General features: G+C 50.9%; 6 protein-coding genes and 1 non-coding gene across 7 annotated transcripts; 3 read left to right on the top strand and 4 right to left on the bottom strand.

Moving 5' to 3' along the window:
- Positions 1 to 1,738: 1,738 nt before the first annotated feature.
- Positions 1,739 to 2,695, bottom strand: VE01_10616 (uncharacterized protein; the record flags this gene model as incomplete). Its single annotated transcript, XM_018280009.1, has 4 exons — positions 1,739 to 1,753; positions 1,815 to 2,137; positions 2,190 to 2,351; positions 2,401 to 2,695. 4 exons carry the CDS (start codon positions 2,693 to 2,695, stop codon positions 1,739 to 1,741), a joined length of 795 nt encoding a protein of 264 aa, XP_018125138.1.
- Positions 2,696 to 6,376: 3,681 nt separating this feature from the next.
- On the bottom strand, positions 6,377 to 6,480 carry VE01_10615 (the record flags this gene model as incomplete). The annotated part of the gene is made up of 1 exon: positions 6,377 to 6,480. It is a non-coding gene; the product is annotated as a tRNA-Arg (tRNA).
- Positions 6,481 to 6,775: 295 nt separating this feature from the next.
- VE01_10614 (uncharacterized protein) lies at positions 6,776 to 8,053 on the bottom strand (the record flags this gene model as incomplete). Its single annotated transcript, XM_018280008.2, has 1 exon — positions 6,776 to 8,053. Exon 1 carries the CDS (start codon positions 7,781 to 7,783, stop codon positions 6,776 to 6,778), a length of 1,008 nt encoding a protein of 335 aa, XP_018125139.1. The 5' UTR covers positions 7,784 to 8,053.
- Positions 7,775 to 9,959, top strand: SLD2 (DNA replication regulator sld2). Its single transcript, XM_018280007.2, has 2 exons — positions 7,775 to 8,120; positions 8,173 to 9,959. The coding sequence occupies exons 1-2, from the start codon at positions 7,979 to 7,981 to the stop codon at positions 9,633 to 9,635; spliced, it is 1,605 nt and encodes a 534-aa protein (XP_018125137.1). The 5' UTR covers positions 7,775 to 7,978; the 3' UTR covers positions 9,636 to 9,959.
- Positions 9,960 to 10,617: 658 nt separating this feature from the next.
- TPS1 (Trehalose-6-P synthase/phosphatase complex synthase subunit) lies at positions 10,618 to 12,786 on the top strand. Its single transcript, XM_018280006.2, has 3 exons — positions 10,618 to 11,235; positions 11,285 to 12,028; positions 12,082 to 12,786. The coding sequence occupies exons 1-3, from the start codon at positions 10,929 to 10,931 to the stop codon at positions 12,615 to 12,617; spliced, it is 1,587 nt and encodes a 528-aa protein (XP_018125140.1). The 5' UTR covers positions 10,618 to 10,928; the 3' UTR covers positions 12,618 to 12,786.
- A 302-nt stretch (positions 12,787 to 13,088) lies between these two features.
- Positions 13,089 to 16,162, top strand: VE01_10611 (uncharacterized protein). The gene is made up of 2 exons (XM_018280005.2): positions 13,089 to 13,292; positions 13,400 to 16,162. The coding sequence occupies exons 1-2, from the start codon at positions 13,274 to 13,276 to the stop codon at positions 15,841 to 15,843; spliced, it is 2,463 nt and encodes an 820-aa protein (XP_018125135.1). The 5' UTR covers positions 13,089 to 13,273; the 3' UTR covers positions 15,844 to 16,162.
- On the bottom strand, positions 16,126 to 17,170 carry VE01_10610 (uncharacterized protein). Its single transcript, XM_018280004.2, has 2 exons — positions 16,974 to 17,170; positions 16,126 to 16,924 (listed from the first exon to the last, which is right to left on the bottom strand). The coding sequence occupies exons 1-2, from the start codon at positions 17,061 to 17,063 to the stop codon at positions 16,493 to 16,495; spliced, it is 522 nt and encodes a 173-aa protein (XP_018125136.1). The 5' UTR covers positions 17,064 to 17,170; the 3' UTR covers positions 16,126 to 16,492.
- Between the last annotated feature and the right edge of the window lie 841 nt (positions 17,171 to 18,011).

Raw genomic sequence — 18,011 nt, 5'->3', positions numbered from 1 at the left:
ATCTATCTACTTATATAGTAGTGTTATGTTAAAGGGAATAGTTAGAATAGTAGACTCTCTAACTATTCTTACTATTCCTATTAATCTAAATTACATGTATATCCTATAAGAGGTACTATACTTATTATAGGTGTTAATTCCTATAGGTGCCTTCCTGTAAAGCGTAGCCTAGGGTCTCACGGGAGTCCAGGGAACCAGGTCAGGAGGCAGGGAGGGTATCGTATTCAGTAAGCACAATAGGTCTACGTAAATACAGCGACTATTGACTGGAGTCCTCCACTGAGGCTCCAGCCCCTGATATATCTTCCTATACCGTGAACCCTAATAACCGGGCTATACCCGAATGACAGCTCCACCGTAGGGCTGCCTTCGGCGTGGCACCTCACGTGCCATCACGTGAGGACCGCCTTACACTTCCTAAGGAGGCACCCTGTTCTACATAGGTGCCTTTCTTAATAGGCACCTTCCTTTTACTAGGTACCTTTCTAAAAAGGTACCTTTTCCTAAAGGTGCCCTTATTAACTAAGCTACTTATAGTCTCTACGCCTATTTCCTACTGCTAATTAGCCGTAAGCTATTTTACCTTATTACTATATCTTATAGCCTATAGGTTACATGTTTTAGCTATAACAATATATGTGTTAAGTTAACGCAACCTACTTCTACCTACAATTAGTATTATACTAGTATTTCATTTTTTTTTACATAGTATTATATAGGGTAACCTATTCTTTTGCCTTTCTAATAATCTATAAACACAAGCTGCACTTTAACAAATCTATATGAGAGATTGAGCAAACGGTTCTATGGTCACGTGACATGTTACGTCGTTCACAGTCTCGTGTTTATACCACGTCAGGTCACTTAAAACACGCTCAAGTCCACTCCAAAAATCAAGAGGTTGAAATCTTCATTCATTTCTCTCCATATCTACCCTTCCACACTACCGTCTAACTTCCTCTCTCAATCCTATCCGTTCCCTTCGCACCCTCTTCCCATTTCAGCCCAAGAGGCATTCACTCACACAACCTCGTACAACAACACACCACACCCAACCCCCTAATCCAATACGCCAACCCGTGAAACGGAAAAACAAAAAGAGTAATAAAAAAAAGTTCAAGAGCTTAGATGCCCTCATGCCCTGTCCCTCATCCGTTCGAAAATACTCCAACAATTCACAATCCATCCAATCACCGTCGTGACACCCGCAGCCAGCAGACCAACCGCCCTATATTGTTGTGAGCGGTAGGTGGTGGAGGAGGGGGGTGTCGTTGGAATTTTGCAACAGGTAGCCTCGAAGTGTCGTTCGTGTCAAAGAGTGTGGTGGTGTGGGAGAATGTAAGTCCCATAATATGTATAGCCTCAGGAGGCCAAGCCGAGCCTTGTATATCCCCCCTATCCCTCCGAATCCACGCCGAAGGAGTGATGGCGGGTGCGAAGGGATCAGGAGAAAGGGCGGACAGAGAGTGGAGAGAGGCGGTGTGACAAATGGTGACTGGATATGAGAGCAAGATGTTGCGTCGGAGATTCGAAGATTGGACATCGGCCAAGCACACCTATTATCGGAAGTCGAGACAACTGGTTAAGTCCGATATATGCCGGGTTTCGACGTGGGCGGCGGGCGGGAGACGGATTAGGAAAAAGGTTGACGGCCGCATGCGATTACAAGAGAAATACAAAGTCATTGTCGTGAGATTCGAAGCGCTCGGCCCTGCCACTGCCCTGCAGTGGTGCGGATTTATGCGTTCGTGACCTGCAGCAGATAGTTAGCACGTGTCCAAGATAGCTGACTGAGGAGTAAGGTTAGCACATACCTTGAGGATTCTCCTCGAGTAGTCCTGGTTATCCGCGATGCTGCCGGCGCTCATCCTACGCATGATAGCTGGCTCGAGTCTGGTGTCGAATGCGGGCGCGTCACTCGGTGACTTGACGAAGGCGTTGATGGCCGCCTGGCGCCTGTGTGCGTCCTCCAGCTCGCGACGATTCCTGGCACGCAGGTAGAACCACATCCCTCCGATCGCTGCGGCGATGACGACTACGCCGACAACGACGCCTGCGGCGATGCCGGCTACGTTTGGGCCTGAGCTGCCGGTGTCTTTACTGGCTGCGGGTGATTGGGTCACTATGACAGTTTGGCCTAGACGTGTGAGCAAAAATTCGGCGAATGGGACAGCTGAGAAAGAACTCACCTCCGACGAAATTTGTAACCACAGAGGGGCTGTTTGCCGTGGTCTCGGCTGGCTGTGATGTTTTAGATGAAGGAGAACTATCAGCCACTGAATCTGCATTCTTGATAGTCTTATCAAGGCCATCGTTCCATGTGGAGAAATAATTCCCATCTTCTGAACCGCCTGTTTCATGTCAGCATGATATCGACAATATCCAAGCAAAGTCACATACACATATCTTGGCCATAGCCGGGGCACACCATTGAGCACTTCGAGATGTCCACCTTGTGCTTCTTCGCGGGTAACGTATCGGCGCACCAACAATCGGAGCCGTTAATCGCCATCACCGGCTTTCCCAACGGCACGCAATGAGTCGAGCATGCCGACGCCGCCTGCCACTGTTCGTTGAAGCCATGGACGAATCCGTCTAGAGAATCGTAGCAGTCGCCCTTTATAATATCGAACGCATCCGCGGGCGCCGGGCCGAGTAGCGCGACGGCAAGAGCGAGAACTGATGAGAAGAGCATGGTGGATTTGATGTTGGCCGCGGCCTCGAAGATGACGGGGAATTCAGCACTGTTGGTTGTTTTGATGTCGAGATGGACGTCGACCACCCTAATGACGCTTCGATGGGGTCGAGGTTCGTGACGCTAGACCCTTTGACAGAGGACGTTTCTTTGTCCTGGCTTTCGTCCCTTTTTTGAAAATACCGGTCGATGGGCGAAATTAGATGCCGCTTCGATGGAATCGATTCCGTTCGTGATTTGTTTCTCTGGTTAGATCTGTCGGATCTGCTGTTTCCTTTTGCCGCGATGTACCGGGGGACCCGAGGAATGAATAGACGGTGGGAAGAATCGACAAGTGTCGACGACGGGGTATAAAGCGAATGTCGTGAATCACACAGGGTGATCAAGTTGGATGGACAGACGAGGGAGTGTGATGATGGATGAAGGAAGGTGAATGTCGTCGATGATGGTCGTGTTTCGTGATGAATGAATGAAGAGAGAGGAGAGAGAGAGAGAGAGACCGACACAGGCACAGACACAGACCGAGAGAGAGATAGGTGGGTGCGTGTGTGAGTTGAGAGTATCCGGAAAGGCAGGGGGGGTGTGTAGGAGGGAAAGGATGGGGAAGTACGGTGTTGAAGTGGTGGTGTACTTTAATCAGGTACCTCCGGGAAGTGGGAAAGGGCTCAGGCACAGGCACAGGCACAGGCACAGGGAGACGCGGGAGGGAGGGAGAGTGAGGGGGGATTAGCAGGAATTTAGCAGGAATTAGCAAGTCAACGGGCGAAAAAAGCCAGTAACAGTACAGTAAAATACAGGAAGTACAGTAACCACAGATAACCGCTGGAGGGGGAGGTACCTGCATCACAAGAGCAAAATGCACAGTAACTCTAAGTACATAACTAGACAACTAGACAAACTAGACAAACTAGACTATGAATATGTACTGTACCATACAGGACCAAGCACAACACCTAGTACTGTACAGTCCAGCACAGTCCAGTACAGCAAACAGTCCAATACAGTCCCATACAGTCCAATACAAGTTGAAAGATCGACATATTTCTTGCCGCGGTGTCTTGGGAGGGGTTTGCGCTGGCGTGCACTTGTGTCTCGTAGTGTGCCTATCATTTCTGTGGACGGCGAGTAGACAGGGAAGACAGAGGAGACAGAGAAGACAGAGAAGACAGCCACCTTGTACCCCTTCGCTGGTCTCCCCAGCATAAATATACAACTGACACGTCTCGGGAATGTTCCGTTTCACTCCTTCCCAACACCTCAGGCCTCACATTCTCGTTACACCTCACACACATCCTCACCCTCTCCTCCCCATCATCACCACTCCGATACAAGCACACACACACACACAACGGATACACCAGATACACCAAAACACCACCATGCCCACACTAACCCCCCATCCCGCCTAGCCCCCCCAATTAAGCGAAATGACAGGAAACCACCCTCTAACCCCATCCAGCCACGATTGCCCGTTTACCTCGTCGGCGATTGGCTGCCCAGTCTCCACTTCTCGCGGTGCGAGAAAATGGGAGGGTCCGCTGTTCCTGCAGTTCCGCCGTCGCCGTCGCGTCGTGCCCCTGTCAGTTACGGCGGCGGGTACGTACCGCCCGAGAAAATAATACCGCGAAATCCAGCGAGAGAGTATTGTGGCGGAGTTTTGTCTGTGTCATGCTAGATTTTTAATACCCGAGTGTTAATGAAGGGGTTAATCAGTCGTACACAACTTATGAGTGATAAAACTGTTATTACAATGCACAAAACGCTTTAACTTGCTCAGCCTCAATTCCACTCGATGACTTAACTTTTGCTTCAAGTATACACATCAGTAATACACAGCCCCTAGAATTGACAGGATTATAGGGGCAAGCCGAGCTGGCAAACCGTGGTACTGACCTCTCACTCACACATCACACATGCCAACGACAGCTTTTACCGGCTTCGGCGCGTCCATTCCCGCTTCACGTGCCCCATCCAAGCTCTCCACCTTTTCGTAGCCCTTCACTCAATCAACAAGCACCACACACAGAGTTCAAGTAAACAGCTCACACATACATAACTTATCCCAACAAACAGACACCAAAGAAAAAACTAAAAATACGCCACTTCCTTGCCCAACTCCGGCGCCACAAGTCCCAAAAAACCCACACACACACCACCATCACACACCAACGCACTCGCCAAAAAAAAATCCCATCTCCAACCCGGCATCCAGAACTTCCAAGCCCATACCGCCCATCCCATACCGCCCAGTGCTCCACGGTGGAGAATCCGAAAACTCAATAAACAACACACCACACAGCATATCCACAGGTCAATCTCTTACCTGTTTTATATTTAGCCCTCCCCCCTTCTTGGCTGTCTGTCGTCCCACCCTGTCCTGTCCGCCTCACACTCCACCACCCACAGAGCAAGCAAGGCAGGCAAGACAGATAGTAGTAAGTGAGGGCGCGAGTTTAGGAGACGGTGATCACGTGATGGGTGACTGAGACATGGCTTTGCTTTTTGCTGTGATGGCCGGCGCCTGGACGACTCGCCTAGAATTTACTTTACTCGCCAGGGAGGCAGGGAGGCAGAGACGCGGTCAGCTTTTTTTCCAAGAGTGAGACGCGTAGTCGCTCGTACGCTCGTACGCTCGTACTGTACGCTCGTACTGTACGCCCGATATCCATATGTACAACAGTACTGACACGGAGTACATATATCCACACCCATCACCCAGCTCTACAACAGTACTGACACGGAGTACTGTACTGTACATATATCCACATATCCACACCCATCACTCACCCAGCTCCAGAACGACGATGACATAACACCCCGGCGTGCCCATTCTCTCTCTCTCTGTCCCTCTCTCACTTTCTGTACTCCCTACTCCCCCCCACCCCCGTTATCAATTCCACACCCAGTCACACCTTCCAGACCTCTATTCTTAGCCCTCCCCCCCCCCGAGCTCTCCGTCTCGGTGTAGGCTTGGCCCCCCCGAACGACGACATCCTAGACGGAGATAGATGTCTGTGCGGATATTGGGCGCCACGCGCGCTGGGGGGGGGATGGGATTAAGTGATCTAGGATGGATAAGCCGGATGTTATGCAGTGAGACGAACGGGGATGTGAGGATGGGGACGCGCGGTGCGGTGCAGGTAGAGTCTTGGTGATGCGAGGGATGGGTAGAACCAGCGGCTACGGGATAGGGATAGGGAATCTTCTCGTGTCAGCAGCAGCAGCGGCTTGCTTGCTTGGCTTCATTCAGCTGGCTACATCTTCGTATTTACTTTCCAGACTGGAGTAAGTTCCCGAGTCAACCAACCTAGGCATAACAGTACATAAGTATAAATGGGGCTTTCTTCAATGTATGTCCGTTACATCCGGACGGTGAAGTTCTATCCTTAGGAACAGGTTTATGCTCTAGACCGTCAGGCTGGTGCTCGCTAAGTGGACGCTAAGGAGACGAACCCGTGAGTGTGGGACTAAGCGGGTTGTGTTACCCGCCAAGACCCTACGATTTTGGTGGTGGTGGTGGTGGTGCTGGAAAAAATTGATGGGAATTGTGAGTCTGTAGGCAGACGACGCTGAGTGCTGTTCTTTTGATTTTGCGTCAAAAATAAACAGAGGGGGTGGGTTTTACGTAATTAATATAGGCAATAAAAATTGTAAAAAAAAATGTAAAAAATGACACAAATCCACTCCAAGAGGGGCTCGAACCCTCAACCTCAAGATTGATTTACGTTGACTAGACTAGAGTCATTAGTAGAAGTCTTGCGCGCTACCATTGCGCCATTGGAGCATTTTCGGATTTCCAGGGGTAGGGCAAAATATGGCCTATGAAGGTCATAGCATTTTCCAGGCAGTTTTAACCACATGACCGATTGGGAGTGGGAAGGATAATGATATGGGTAGGTTGATAATGGTAGTTAGATATTAATACTCGTCGTTCTGTTTTCTAGTTCTAAAAGGTAGAGTGTGGATTATATTCCTCTATGAATATTGAAAGTTGAGGGTTAATATGTATGGTTTATTCCTAAATTATACGTCAAGATAAATAACTTCAAAATATTACATTTATTTTCATTTAATATTCATTCAATCCGGATTATACCTCCGTCTAGCCTCCTCAACACCCCCCCTACCGTCTCTATAAGGAGTATACCTATCCCCCCTTCCCCTCCCCCTCCTCCTACCCCTCACACCACCCCTCTCCCCATCCCCCACCTTCACAAGCGGCACAGCATACTGCACATTCCGATCCCAATCCTCCACCCTCGCAAACGGACTCCTCAACCACGCCCTAACCTCATGCAAAAACAACCTCGCATGTTCCCTCCCCAAAAACTCTTTTAGTAACTCCTCCGCCTGTCCCGACGCCCCTTGCATATCCACCGTCTTCAAGACTGCCATTATATACTCCAGCAAGAATTCCGCATTATCCCCTCTTCCCCGTCTCGTCCCCCCCTCTGTTGCACCCCCGACCTCGCCCTCCGCGGTGTCCGTAGGCTGTAAGAATGCGAAAACCCGCAACTCCCGCCGTATCCACGTCCGCGCCCGTGACTGCAGTTCGGGGGAGGCAGAGAGGGATTGGGGCGTGAAATCGCGGAAGCGGGAGATCCGGTTGCTGCCTACGTGTAGGGAGTAGAGGTTCTGCGCGTAGACTGCTCTGCGGCGGGCGAGGGCGTCGTCGGGGGCTGGGGTGGGTGTGTGTGTGTACTGCCGTCGCGGCCTTGACGGTCGATGGGGGAAGCTTCGCTGTTGTGGTGGGGGGATCGAGGAGGAGGGTGCGGTGGATTTGGTGGTGGATGTGACCGCGTAGATTTTGTACTCCGTCTCGTTCGTGAAGGCGTAGTGGATTTCGAAAACCTCGGCGTTGCAGAGGGGACAAGAACTACGCTGTTGTAACCAGCTGGCTAGGCATATAAAGTCGAAGCTCGCGTGGCGGCAGGGCGACGCCTGCGCTGCCTCGGTGATGCGGTCAAGGCATATTACGCAGCATTCTTCTGCGGTATGGTGGGGATCTGCGTCCGCGCCTGCGCGTGCTGTGATCTCGGCGAGTGTCGTTTGGAGAACCTGGGACTTCGTGGCGGTGTCGTCGTCCATGGAGATTGGGAGTGGGTGGAGGGGCGATGGGGGACTTAGTGGATAATTATGGTGGAGGGCGATAACGATAAGAGCGCGGTCCGGGACGCGCTAATTTTAGCCATTACACGTTCTAGTCGCGTCCCGCCCGTTGTTAGGGCTGGGAAAGAGTGACATTTTGAGATAGCGCTGCTACTGCGACAACGAACTCGAATTATGGATGAGGAAGAACGAAATATTTTGACGGAGCAGTCGGTTGTGTTGAGGCAGGAGTTGAAGGTTTGGGAGAGGGAGTTTGCGGCTGGGAATAATGGACAGAAGGCTGGGAGGGAGGATATTAAGCAGAACTCTCATATAGGTACGTTGCTCCATTCCTTGAGTATGATGCATGGTCTGACACTACGATGCAGCTCAAAAGTACAAGGATTACAATCGAATTCGAGATATCCTCGCTGGCAAAATACCCACGAAACCTCTACCTAAACCGAAGCCAAAAGCGCCAGAAACTACCGCGCCCCGGTCCTCGAAACGAAAATCCCCTTCCAATACACTTGGGACACCCGCTAAACGACGGGCAGTCGTGGAGTCTCGGACGCCCTCACAGATACACCCCCAACCTTCGACAGCGGGACCATTCGACACTCCCTCAGCGAACCGCCTCCTCTTCACCCCCCAAAAGCCCCGTGTCATCGGGCCCACGCCGCAGAAAGATGGCAAGTTCCTCGGTATATTCGACGCCATGCCCAGCGGTGATGAAATATCGCCGTTCAAGCAACCAGCCGCCCCCTCCGACGCCCCAAGCATCCAGGAGACGCCGCGGAAGTCGAAGGCTGCTGATGAAGGGATCATGGCCACCCCGAGCGCGGCGAGGCATTCGAGGACGCCGCTGTCGAGCAGTAAGCGCTTCTTGCTGGATACGTTTGTGACGCCGTTGAAGCGCCGGCGGGGGAGCAATGAGGAGAGCACCAGACAGGCGTCGTTGACGCCTAGTTCTGTGTCGAAACTGAATCTCTCTACGCCATCGTTTTTGCGAAGGGATAACAGGATCGCTGCGCTTCCGGCTATTAGTGAGGATGCTGTTGACGTATTGTCCCCGCCGGCAGCGAGAATGCCGAAGAGGTCGCTTGTTAGGGGGTTGAGTAGTATGCTGGCGAGCTTGAGGGAGATGCAAGAAGAAGCGCTGGATGACGACCTTGACGCCCTGCGAGAGATGGAGAGTGGCCCGCCACCTCCGAATGCTGCTCCGAAGCAGTCATTACCCAAGCCTCAAGCGCCGAAACCACAAGAAAGCATTCAGGTCGGGGATAGCCAGCAGCTTACCGATTTCCCGTTTATCGATTTCCCGGATCTGGATTTCAATAACGTTGGTGGCAAGGATGCGGATGATGAGCTGGGGGAGAAGGAGCAGGCTATTGCGGATAGGGATAGTAAACTTCCTGTTTACAAGAAGAAGGGCCAGAAGAGGACGACGAGGAAGGTCAATATTAGGCCTGTGAGGACTAAAGCGCCAGCTCAAGAGGCTGCACCTACGAATTACTCCGATGATGAAGATGACGAGTACGGTGATGGGCAGGATGATACGCAAGATGGGGATACACAGAACCCGACTCTCGTCCCAGATACGCAGGAAGGCTTTGAGGCAGACTCGCTACCGCTTTACAAGGCAGTCCGTAACTTTGACTCGGGCTCGGATGACAGCACGCAGTACACGGCCTCGGAGGGAGGGACGAGATACAAGAGGAGCAAGCAGAAGATGACGGGGCGCAGGCAGAAGGTTGGGGCTCAGGTGCATACGAATTATAAGAGGACGAAGCTGAAGAATTCGGGAGCGAAGGGAGGGAGGGCTGGAGGGAAGTTTGGGAGGAGGCGGTGATTGTGAAGATGGGTAGCTGCTTGGCTTTGCTGTGGCTATAGAATTGGTGTACACGAATTATGAAGGTTATGATGGATACAATAGCATGTTGCATTGGAGATGGTAGCGTAGCATACAATGGTTTTGAGAAATGGGAATACATACTTTAGAGGCATTTTTTGGGCGATGGTCTATCGCATTATATCGGCTTTATATTACTTGTAACGACCTCGCTGGCCCATAGGCCGAAGATATCTTGTGGCTACATGTGGTCATTGTTCTGGGCCTCACAAATCCCTGTTCTAGACCCCAGCCTTTTATCGACGAGAACTCGCACAAGCAGCGTCCATAGTAAGCATCTCTCTCCGGTGAACCACGCGTGATTTTCAGCTGTGCAAAATTAAAATATCTCATCCCCCCAAAACACACCCGCGAGAATTTTTCGTCTCGGTATATAATATAATGGTCTCCGCAATCATGGATGAATGGCTGAGCGGGCCGAATGGACATGCCTGCCCAGGGCGATAATAATAGAGTTGGCGATGCCATCATCATTGATCGGGTAGCAATCTTTACCATGCGTTTTGCGCCAAGTCCGTGCTCAGATCATGGAGGTGCAAGACATGTGGCGTCGGAGCAGCGTCTGTATGGAACCATGAACTTGACTTTGCGGCTTTTAATTGTATGTGAATGCCTCTCTCTCATGAACCTTGAATCCTCCGAATTGCCCGGGGCATTTCGATATACGGTTTTCCCTCTTCTTGGTTGCTGCTGTTGTTAGTAGTCCTCGGCGGTAATTGGGCGGGCTGGGCGCTGGTGGTTGGTGGTGGTTGGAGAGAAACAAGGGCCAAGTTCAAATGCACAAGGCGGGTTTAGGCTGCCCCTCACCCCGTCCGTTTTCGATTCCGTGGCTGCGATTGGGGTGATTTGCGGTGCGGGACGAAACTACATCATCATACCCTTTGCGCCGCAACTTGGAAAACGAACGAACGAATCTACGAAACCAACAACAACTCTATACACATACCTCTTACGAACGATATCAACACCTACTGTCTGTCACTTTCGAAGTATTTTACCTTCTTTGCAAATAGCAAGAGATCGACTTATACTTGGGTGACTTGCTGAGGCAACTTGTGGCTTACTATATTTGTTACCCCGCCAAGTACCTGTCTGGGCTTCGTTTGCAACCTCCAAACGAGCGACTGGGCCTGTGTTTGAGCTGCATAGGATTTCAACGACAGCAGAGCACTTCTGCGCAAGCTCCTCAAACTTTGAGTTATCAACAAATAATAACTTCCACCACCTGTCGAAATGCGCGGTGCCTTGCAACCAACCAACGACGGCTCAGGACGCCTTCTCCTCGTCTCTAACCGCCTGCCTATAACCATCAAGCGCTCCGACGATGGAACGTACAGCTTCAGCATGTCCTCTGGTGGCCTGGTTACAGGTCTCAGTGGTTTGGCGAAGACGACCAAGTTCCAATGGTACGGATGGCCTGGGCTGGAAGTCCCAGAGGCAGAGGTTGAGGACTTGACTACTCGTTTGAGAGACGAGTATGGCGCGACGCCTATATTTGTTGATGATGAGCTCGCAGATCGCCATTACAACGGCTTCTCGAGTAAGTGCTATGCCCAAAGCTTACGGATTATATGCTGACGTATCTCTAGACTCCATCCTATGGCCGCTCTTCCATTACCACCCCGGAGAAATCACATTCGACGAATCCGCCTGGTCGGCATACAAGCAGGTGAACCGCCTCTTCGCTAAGACCATGGCCAAAGATGTACAGGACGGCGACATGATCTGGGTCCACGACTACCATCTCATGCTCCTCCCTGAGATGCTGCGCGAGGAAATCGGCGACACCAGGAAGAATGTCAAGATTGGATTCTTCCTGCACACCCCGTTCCCGTCGAGCGAGATATACAGAATTCTGCCGGTGAGAGAACAGCTGCTTATGGGCGTGCTGCAGTGTGACTTGATCGGCTTCCATACGTATGACTACGCCAGACATTTCCTCAGCAGTTGTGCGAGGATACTGGAAGTGGGGACTACGCCCAACGGAGTCGAGTATGGTGGGAAGTACGTGACGGTAGCTGCATTCCCTATTGGTATCGACCCGGATAAGTTTGTGGAGGGCCTGAAGAAGCCAAAGGTTATTGACCGAATCAACGCCCTCAAGAAGAAGTTTGAGGGGGTGAAGCTTATCGTTGGAGTTGATCGCTTGGATTACATCAAGGGTGTACCGCAAAAACTGCACGCCCTGGAGGTCTTCTTGACTGAGAACCCAGAGTGGGTTGGTAAGGTGGTCCTGATTCAGGTGGCCGTCCCCAGCAGAGAAGACGTGGAGGAATACCAAAATCTCCGCGCTGTTGTCAACGAACTCGTTGGAAGAATTAATGGAAAATTCGGTAAGCACCAACGTGTCATATATACTGTAGCAACCTACTAACATACACCCAAGGCACAATCGAATTCATGCCCATCCACTTCCTCCATCAATCCGTGGCCTTCGATGAGCTCACCGCCCTCTACGCCGTCTCCGACGTCTGCCTCGTCTCTTCCACTCGCGACGGCATGAACCTCGTCTCCTACGAGTACATCGCCACGCAGCGCGAGCGCCACGGTGCCCTGATTCTCTCTGAGTTCACCGGTGCCGCGCAGTCCCTGAACGGCGCGCTCGTTGTTAACCCATGGAACACCGAGGAGCTCGCGAAGGCGATCTACGACTCTGTTACGATGGATGCTGAGCAACGGCTTAACAACTTCAAGAAGCTCGAGTCGTATGTGTTTAAGTATACGAGTGCGTGGTGGGGAGAGAGCTTCGTGGGAGAGCTGAACCGCATTTCCATTGCGGCGGAGAAGAAGAGGGCGAAGGAGCTTGAGGAGGCGAAGTCGCCCGCAGTTCCGTTTAGAGAGAAGCTGGAGAGCGTTGGGAAGGTTGTAAAGGATGTGGTGGTGGGCACGGACGAGAAGGAGGAGAGGACCGAGGAGAACTGAGGAAGGGGGAGGGAAGTATAGAAACGATTATAGGCGATTTGGGTTTGCATTGCACGGGTTTACGAAGATTGGAGGGTGGAGTATATGGGTTGGCTTTGGGTTGCTTGGGATACTCTTGTGTTATGAACTGCCTGGAGCGAAAATAAATATGAATATGATGGATACTAAAGACTGAAAACCTGTGCTTTTTGCCCCATATCCAAGGAGCCCATTTATTGCCACTGGCTCACCGAGCCTCGTTTCCTCATGGCTTTCAGTAGAGAAAACCCACCCCCGCTTGTAAGCGCAGAAGAGCTGTAACCAAGGACAGCGGACATACTGGAAGCATCTCAAATTCTCAAATGTCTCTCGCTGGTTGGTTGACAGCGATGAAGGTCGCTTCTGATTGGACGAGGTCTGTGGCGACTTCCGAGTCACATGACCTGTCTTTGTTCTGTGGCGTAAAGCTACTCGTTACTAGGTGATCAGCCACAAACATAAAGAATGACGCCTGTTTGTTCCTTTCCCCAACTCTAAATATTGTCCCTGGCGCGCAAACGCAGAAAATACAACACATTTGTCGTAGCCTTTGGCAAGAGATTGGCAAATATTTGTTCTGAGGAGACTCCATATTCACACCCAGAACTTTCAGCTTCTTGCGCCCATTCTTTGTCAGAATGTTTGTACTTCGGAATGGTACGTTGATCTTGACCCCACCACCATGCCCCTCCTTTGCCTAAATTTCTTGTTTTGAGCGCACGTTCGCACCAGCCTCCAGCTCCACAAACTAACTTATCCTACAGTTGGGAAGTTGATCTTCGGCGATACTTCAAAGGAATCTATAATAGAGCTTCCGCAGGGCCAACTTTACCTCGTCCGCCCGCTGTCACCCAAGGGCTACTCCGAACTCATCTTCAAGGACGCCGCCGCTCGCATTCGCAAGACGGGACAGGAGTTCCAATACCAGCTCGTTATCCAGCGCGCCTACGAGGAGGGCGAGGAGGAGCTAGGAGACGAGGACGCTGACGACGAGGAGGATAGCGCCTTATCAGCTGAGCGTGACGAGAAGACCTTCCTCTTGGATGAGGGGCTGCACTTCCGCACCGAGATCCGTGACGGGGAAGAGCACGTCCTGGCGTGGCGCGACCTCTCGGGCGATACGGGGGACCTCTACGAGTTCGTCTGTGATCACTCCGTTGGTGCGGATCTGGTTGAGCAGTTCGAGCTTATCGCCCGCCAGTGCCAGTACGAGCGCAAGTGGAGGAGGAACCATACCCAGGCAACCGAGGAAGACCTGGACAGCTTTTACTTTGAGGAACAGGCTATTCCGAGCGCTAGCCCTATTCACGCTCCCCAAGAACTCAGCTTGGATAACAGCATGCCTCCTCCATCTGTGCCCAGAGCGAACGCAAATGTGGCAGCAAAGCGTGACCAGACGCCTGTGAAGCAACGGAAGATGTCGCCCTTGGCTCAGGCTCCTCAAACTCCAGTGCCTACTCAGGCACCGCAAGCGACGCAGCAGAGGGTTGCACTCGAGGTCCTTGCCAAGGAAGGAGCCGAGCTTCATCTTTTCGACTTCACTTCGGGCTCATTTATACTGCAAGATGACGAAGTTACGGCAATCGTTTCAGAGGTTGGTCAGTGGGATTACTGGCTTGAGATCACCGGAAAAGACAAAACCTGGTTGGGCCAGCCAGTCGTTGCCGATATCAACCCTGTTTTCAATTTTGAGTATTTGTCGTTCATTTTCAATCATTTCACCGAGGATGGATCTGCATACTCATGGCTTCTCCGATTTAAGAACACCGAAACTATTACAAGGTTCCAGGAGGGACTGATGCAAGCCCTTTGGGAGCAGCTGAATGAGTTGAAGTGGAACAGGCAAAAGGAGCAGGATCAGGAATACATTACAAGTGCTTTCCAGGATTTGGAGATGACTGATGCGCAGGATGAGGTCGAAGAAGAGGAAGAAGAAGAAGAAGGAACACCTGTGGAAGAAGACGAAGAGGATGTCTCTGACGGACAGCAGAGCGAGCATTACGACAGTGATGAGGAGAATGATGACGTCGAAACCCATGAGAAGGATGGAAATGTCAACTCCCAGCTTGCTGTCGGTTATAAGCACGATCGCTCGTTCGTCGTTCGCGGATCGAAGATTGGTGTTTTCAAGCACACTCCTAACAACCACCTTGAATTCTCAACGAACATCTCAAAGGTCCAGACGCCCAAGGGCAAACTTTTCAGCCCGAAGAAGGTTATGCTGCACTCTGAGGATACGAGCATGATTCTCCAAAACGACTCCGATCCCAACTCTCTTTACCGCATGGATCTGGAGTACGGCAAAATTGTCGACGAGTGGAAGGTGCACGACGACATCCCAGTCAACACTTTCGCTCCGGAAAACAAATTTGCTCAGATGACCGGCCAACAAACCTTCCTTGGACTGTCGAAGAATGCCCTGTACCGCATCGATCCTCGCCTGGCAGGCTCAAAACTTGTCGACGACTCGCTGAAGCAGTACGTGTCGAAGAATGACTTCTCCGCTGCGGCCACGACCGAGAAGGGATACATCGCTGTTGCATCCAATAAGGGTGATATCCGCATGTTCGACCGCCTTGGTATCAACGCCAAGACCCACATCCCCGCCCTCGGTGAGCCCATCATCGGACTCGACGTCTCCGCCGACGGCCGCTGGATCCTCGCGACCTGTCGTACATACCTCCTCCTCGTTGACGCGCTCCAGAAAGAAGGCAAGAACGAGGGCAAGCTGGGTTTCGAGAAGGCATTCGGAAAGGACTCCAAGCCACAACCACGCCGTCTTGGCCTAACCCCCAACCATGTTGCGCAGTTCCAGCACGAAACTGGTGCGCCGCTGTCCTTCACACCTGCCAAGTTCAACACGGGTGAAGGCATAACCGAGACATCTATCATCAGCGCCACGGGACCATTCATCGTCACCTGGAACATGAAGAAGGTGCTTGCTGGACGCAAGGATCCGTACACGATCAAGCGCTACGCGGAGGAGGTCAAGGCCGACAACTTCCGCTATGGAAGCGACAAGAATGTGATTGTGGCACTGCCCAACGAGGTGAACATGGTCGCGAAGGGACAGTTCAAGAAGCCGACGCGGGAGAGCATTATGATGACGCCCGTGAGAGACTCGAGGAGAAGCAGTGGCAGGATCCAGGTTCCTGGGAGCGGGAGATACAAGCTCGGCCGCGACGACGTTGTGAATTCGCCGTATTAGGCTTGTGGGGTCGTCCTTGGTGAATGCGGACTGGCGTTGGTGACCCGTTTGGTTGGTTTGGGGGCGTTTATTTCGAAGCGTAGTCACTCGTTTTGCGAGGGTGGTGTGTGCGTGTGCTTTTTTTTTCATGATATCCAGCGGAGGAAATAGAATCCAGGAGAGTGTAGTGACGTGATGGAAGGAGAATACGGGAAGCATCTAATGTTCCCCTTGATGGAAGTTTTTGGCCAATTTCGGGAGGGATGGTAGCGGATGGCTTGCAGATTAGGTAGATATTTATAGCTTAGGAATTAATTCATATTTACAAAATAAAATGGTGGATGGCTAAATTGTTTGGAGTTTCTCGTTACATCCTCCCAAGTTTTTTTGATCCAAATAGTGAGCCGACCATGTTATTGGCTTCGGTAAAACGGCAAACAGAAAATCAATACCATTAATTTCCGCCTCAATCATTATTTGTTTGCCCCGTTGGTTTTAGGATTCCGAACTTCATCCTGTCCTTCTTCAGGTCCTCTGCGTTTTCATCAGGGACCCCCTTCACTAGTATTTGCAACTCTTTTCCCGCCATCCATTCACCATCTTCAATTGCCTTCCCCAGCTCTACCTCCCAGAATCCTGTCTTCCGTCCGTATAAACTTGTAGGTTTTGCTCATTTCCACAAGGGGATAGGACCACCAATTAACAACTCTTCTGCACTGTTATTAAACACGGGGATAGAAAACAGCTGGACCGATAGGCCATCATTTTGCGAACGAGACGAAAGCTGTGCCACGATATGCGGAATGATTTCTGGGTCTGAAGATATTGTTGGAGATTCAGTGATTAGAGATGTTAGACACTGGTGGACATTGGAAGGTTCGATTCCCGTAGGCAGCGTAAATGTACCCAATTCCCGAAAGTCCCGGACATGTTGGAAGCTATTGAGGCCAAGCTTGGAGTAGATGGTGATAGAAGTCGTGGGTGAGCGGGCTGTCCAGTAATGAATCACCGTCGCGCCCAAGCCATCGACTGATTTGATAACGCTTATAAGCAATACGTGAGGATGAGAGAATGTTTCCAGATCTGGATCTGAAAATGGAATCTTCAAGATGGATTAGTGAATGCTTGACCGTTTGGATATGGAGCACTACGGAGTCAACATGTTGGACATGTGCCTGGGCGTTTGGTGCCGGGTATGGTGCCGGGTATGGTCCCGAGTATGGAGGTGGAGAGTCCTCCATTGCTTCGTCAAGATTACGAACGCAAAGCTTTGGAGTAGCTGTTTTGACAATGATAAATAATGAGGGGACCAAGAGAAATTATAGAGGTAGGAATTAGGCAAGGCGGGGCTGCATCACGACCAACAAGAATAAATCGTTAGTGTGGATGCCTGGCAGGATTTGCATTTATGAGTGGTCGGAAATATGCGGTGGTAAATAAAGGATCTCACTAAAGGCCTGGATGCCATAGCCACTGCCACTATTAATAAGATTGATACACTACCAAATATGAACAGACCTGCGTGACGTTTGCCTTGTGATTTGGCTCTGTTGTATGATATGATACCCTAGTGAGCGAGATGTCAATCCACAGGATAGCATAGACAACTTTGCTGCGTATGGATGCCAATGGGTAACGAGGAAAACTCTTGCATCTGACGTGCGGATTCCCTATTAATATATCGTTGCAAATTGAGCTTCCTAGAGGACAAAACGCAGCCATTTCATTGCTAGTATCATATTAAAAGGGTGAAAGGGCTAAATCAACCAACAGGTAGTGTAAATGCGTTTGGCATAGGCTTGTTTCCATTCCTTATTTCGTCAAAGAACGCAACTCCTTTGACTAGCATCGTTCACCACTGCAAACGGAAACCTATACTTTAAAAGAACATGACAAGGAATTTCTTAATTTGCTATTAACATGCAAGCGTATGGATGTGAATAACCACTGCAAACGGAATACTATACTTTGAAAGAACAAGACAAGGAACGCTGCCCAAGGCTGCCCAAGGACAAAGAATGGCTGTGAGCATGAGTGTCCGAGAGTTTGCGGAGACCCATGCGAGCAACAAAGCCAAGTTGCAGTATACAATATTCCATTACCATGTGGACACATCGCCGGCCAACTGAAATATCATGAGGCACAGATACGGGGAAAAGTTCAGTGCCAGGTCTGCATGGAACAAGATA

The sequence above is a fragment of the Pseudogymnoascus verrucosus genome, assembly GCF_001662655.1.
Source record: "Pseudogymnoascus verrucosus strain UAMH 10579 unplaced genomic scaffold scaffold_88, whole genome shotgun sequence".
Classification (NCBI taxonomy): domain Eukaryota; kingdom Fungi; phylum Ascomycota; class Leotiomycetes; order Thelebolales; family Thelebolaceae; genus Pseudogymnoascus; species Pseudogymnoascus verrucosus.
Note: the sequence above shows the minus strand (reverse complement) of the source record. Positions and strands in the feature narration are given on the sequence as shown.

Bases quoted from the DNA above. Each gene is read 5' to 3' on its own strand.
- VE01_10610 (XM_018280004.2), bottom strand. From the start codon at position 17,063: ATGGAGGACTCTCCACCTCCATACTCGGGACCATACCCGGCACCATAC. The intron at 16,925-16,973 runs GTAGTGCTCCAT...TCCATCTTGAAG, and splicing joins ATGTCCAACATGTTGACTCC to ATTCCATTTTCAGATCCAGA.
- TPS1 (XM_018280006.2), top strand. From the start codon at position 10,929: ATGCGCGGTGCCTTGCAACCAACCAACGACGGCTCAGGACGCCTTCTC. The intron at 11,236-11,284 runs GTAAGTGCTATG...ACGTATCTCTAG, and splicing joins CCATTACAACGGCTTCTCGA to ACTCCATCCTATGGCCGCTC. The intron at 12,029-12,081 runs GTAAGCACCAAC...CATACACCCAAG, and splicing joins AAGAATTAATGGAAAATTCG to GCACAATCGAATTCATGCCC.
- SLD2 (XM_018280007.2), top strand. From the start codon at position 7,979: ATGGATGAGGAAGAACGAAATATTTTGACGGAGCAGTCGGTTGTGTTG. The intron at 8,121-8,172 runs GTACGTTGCTCC...ACTACGATGCAG, and splicing joins TAAGCAGAACTCTCATATAG to CTCAAAAGTACAAGGATTAC.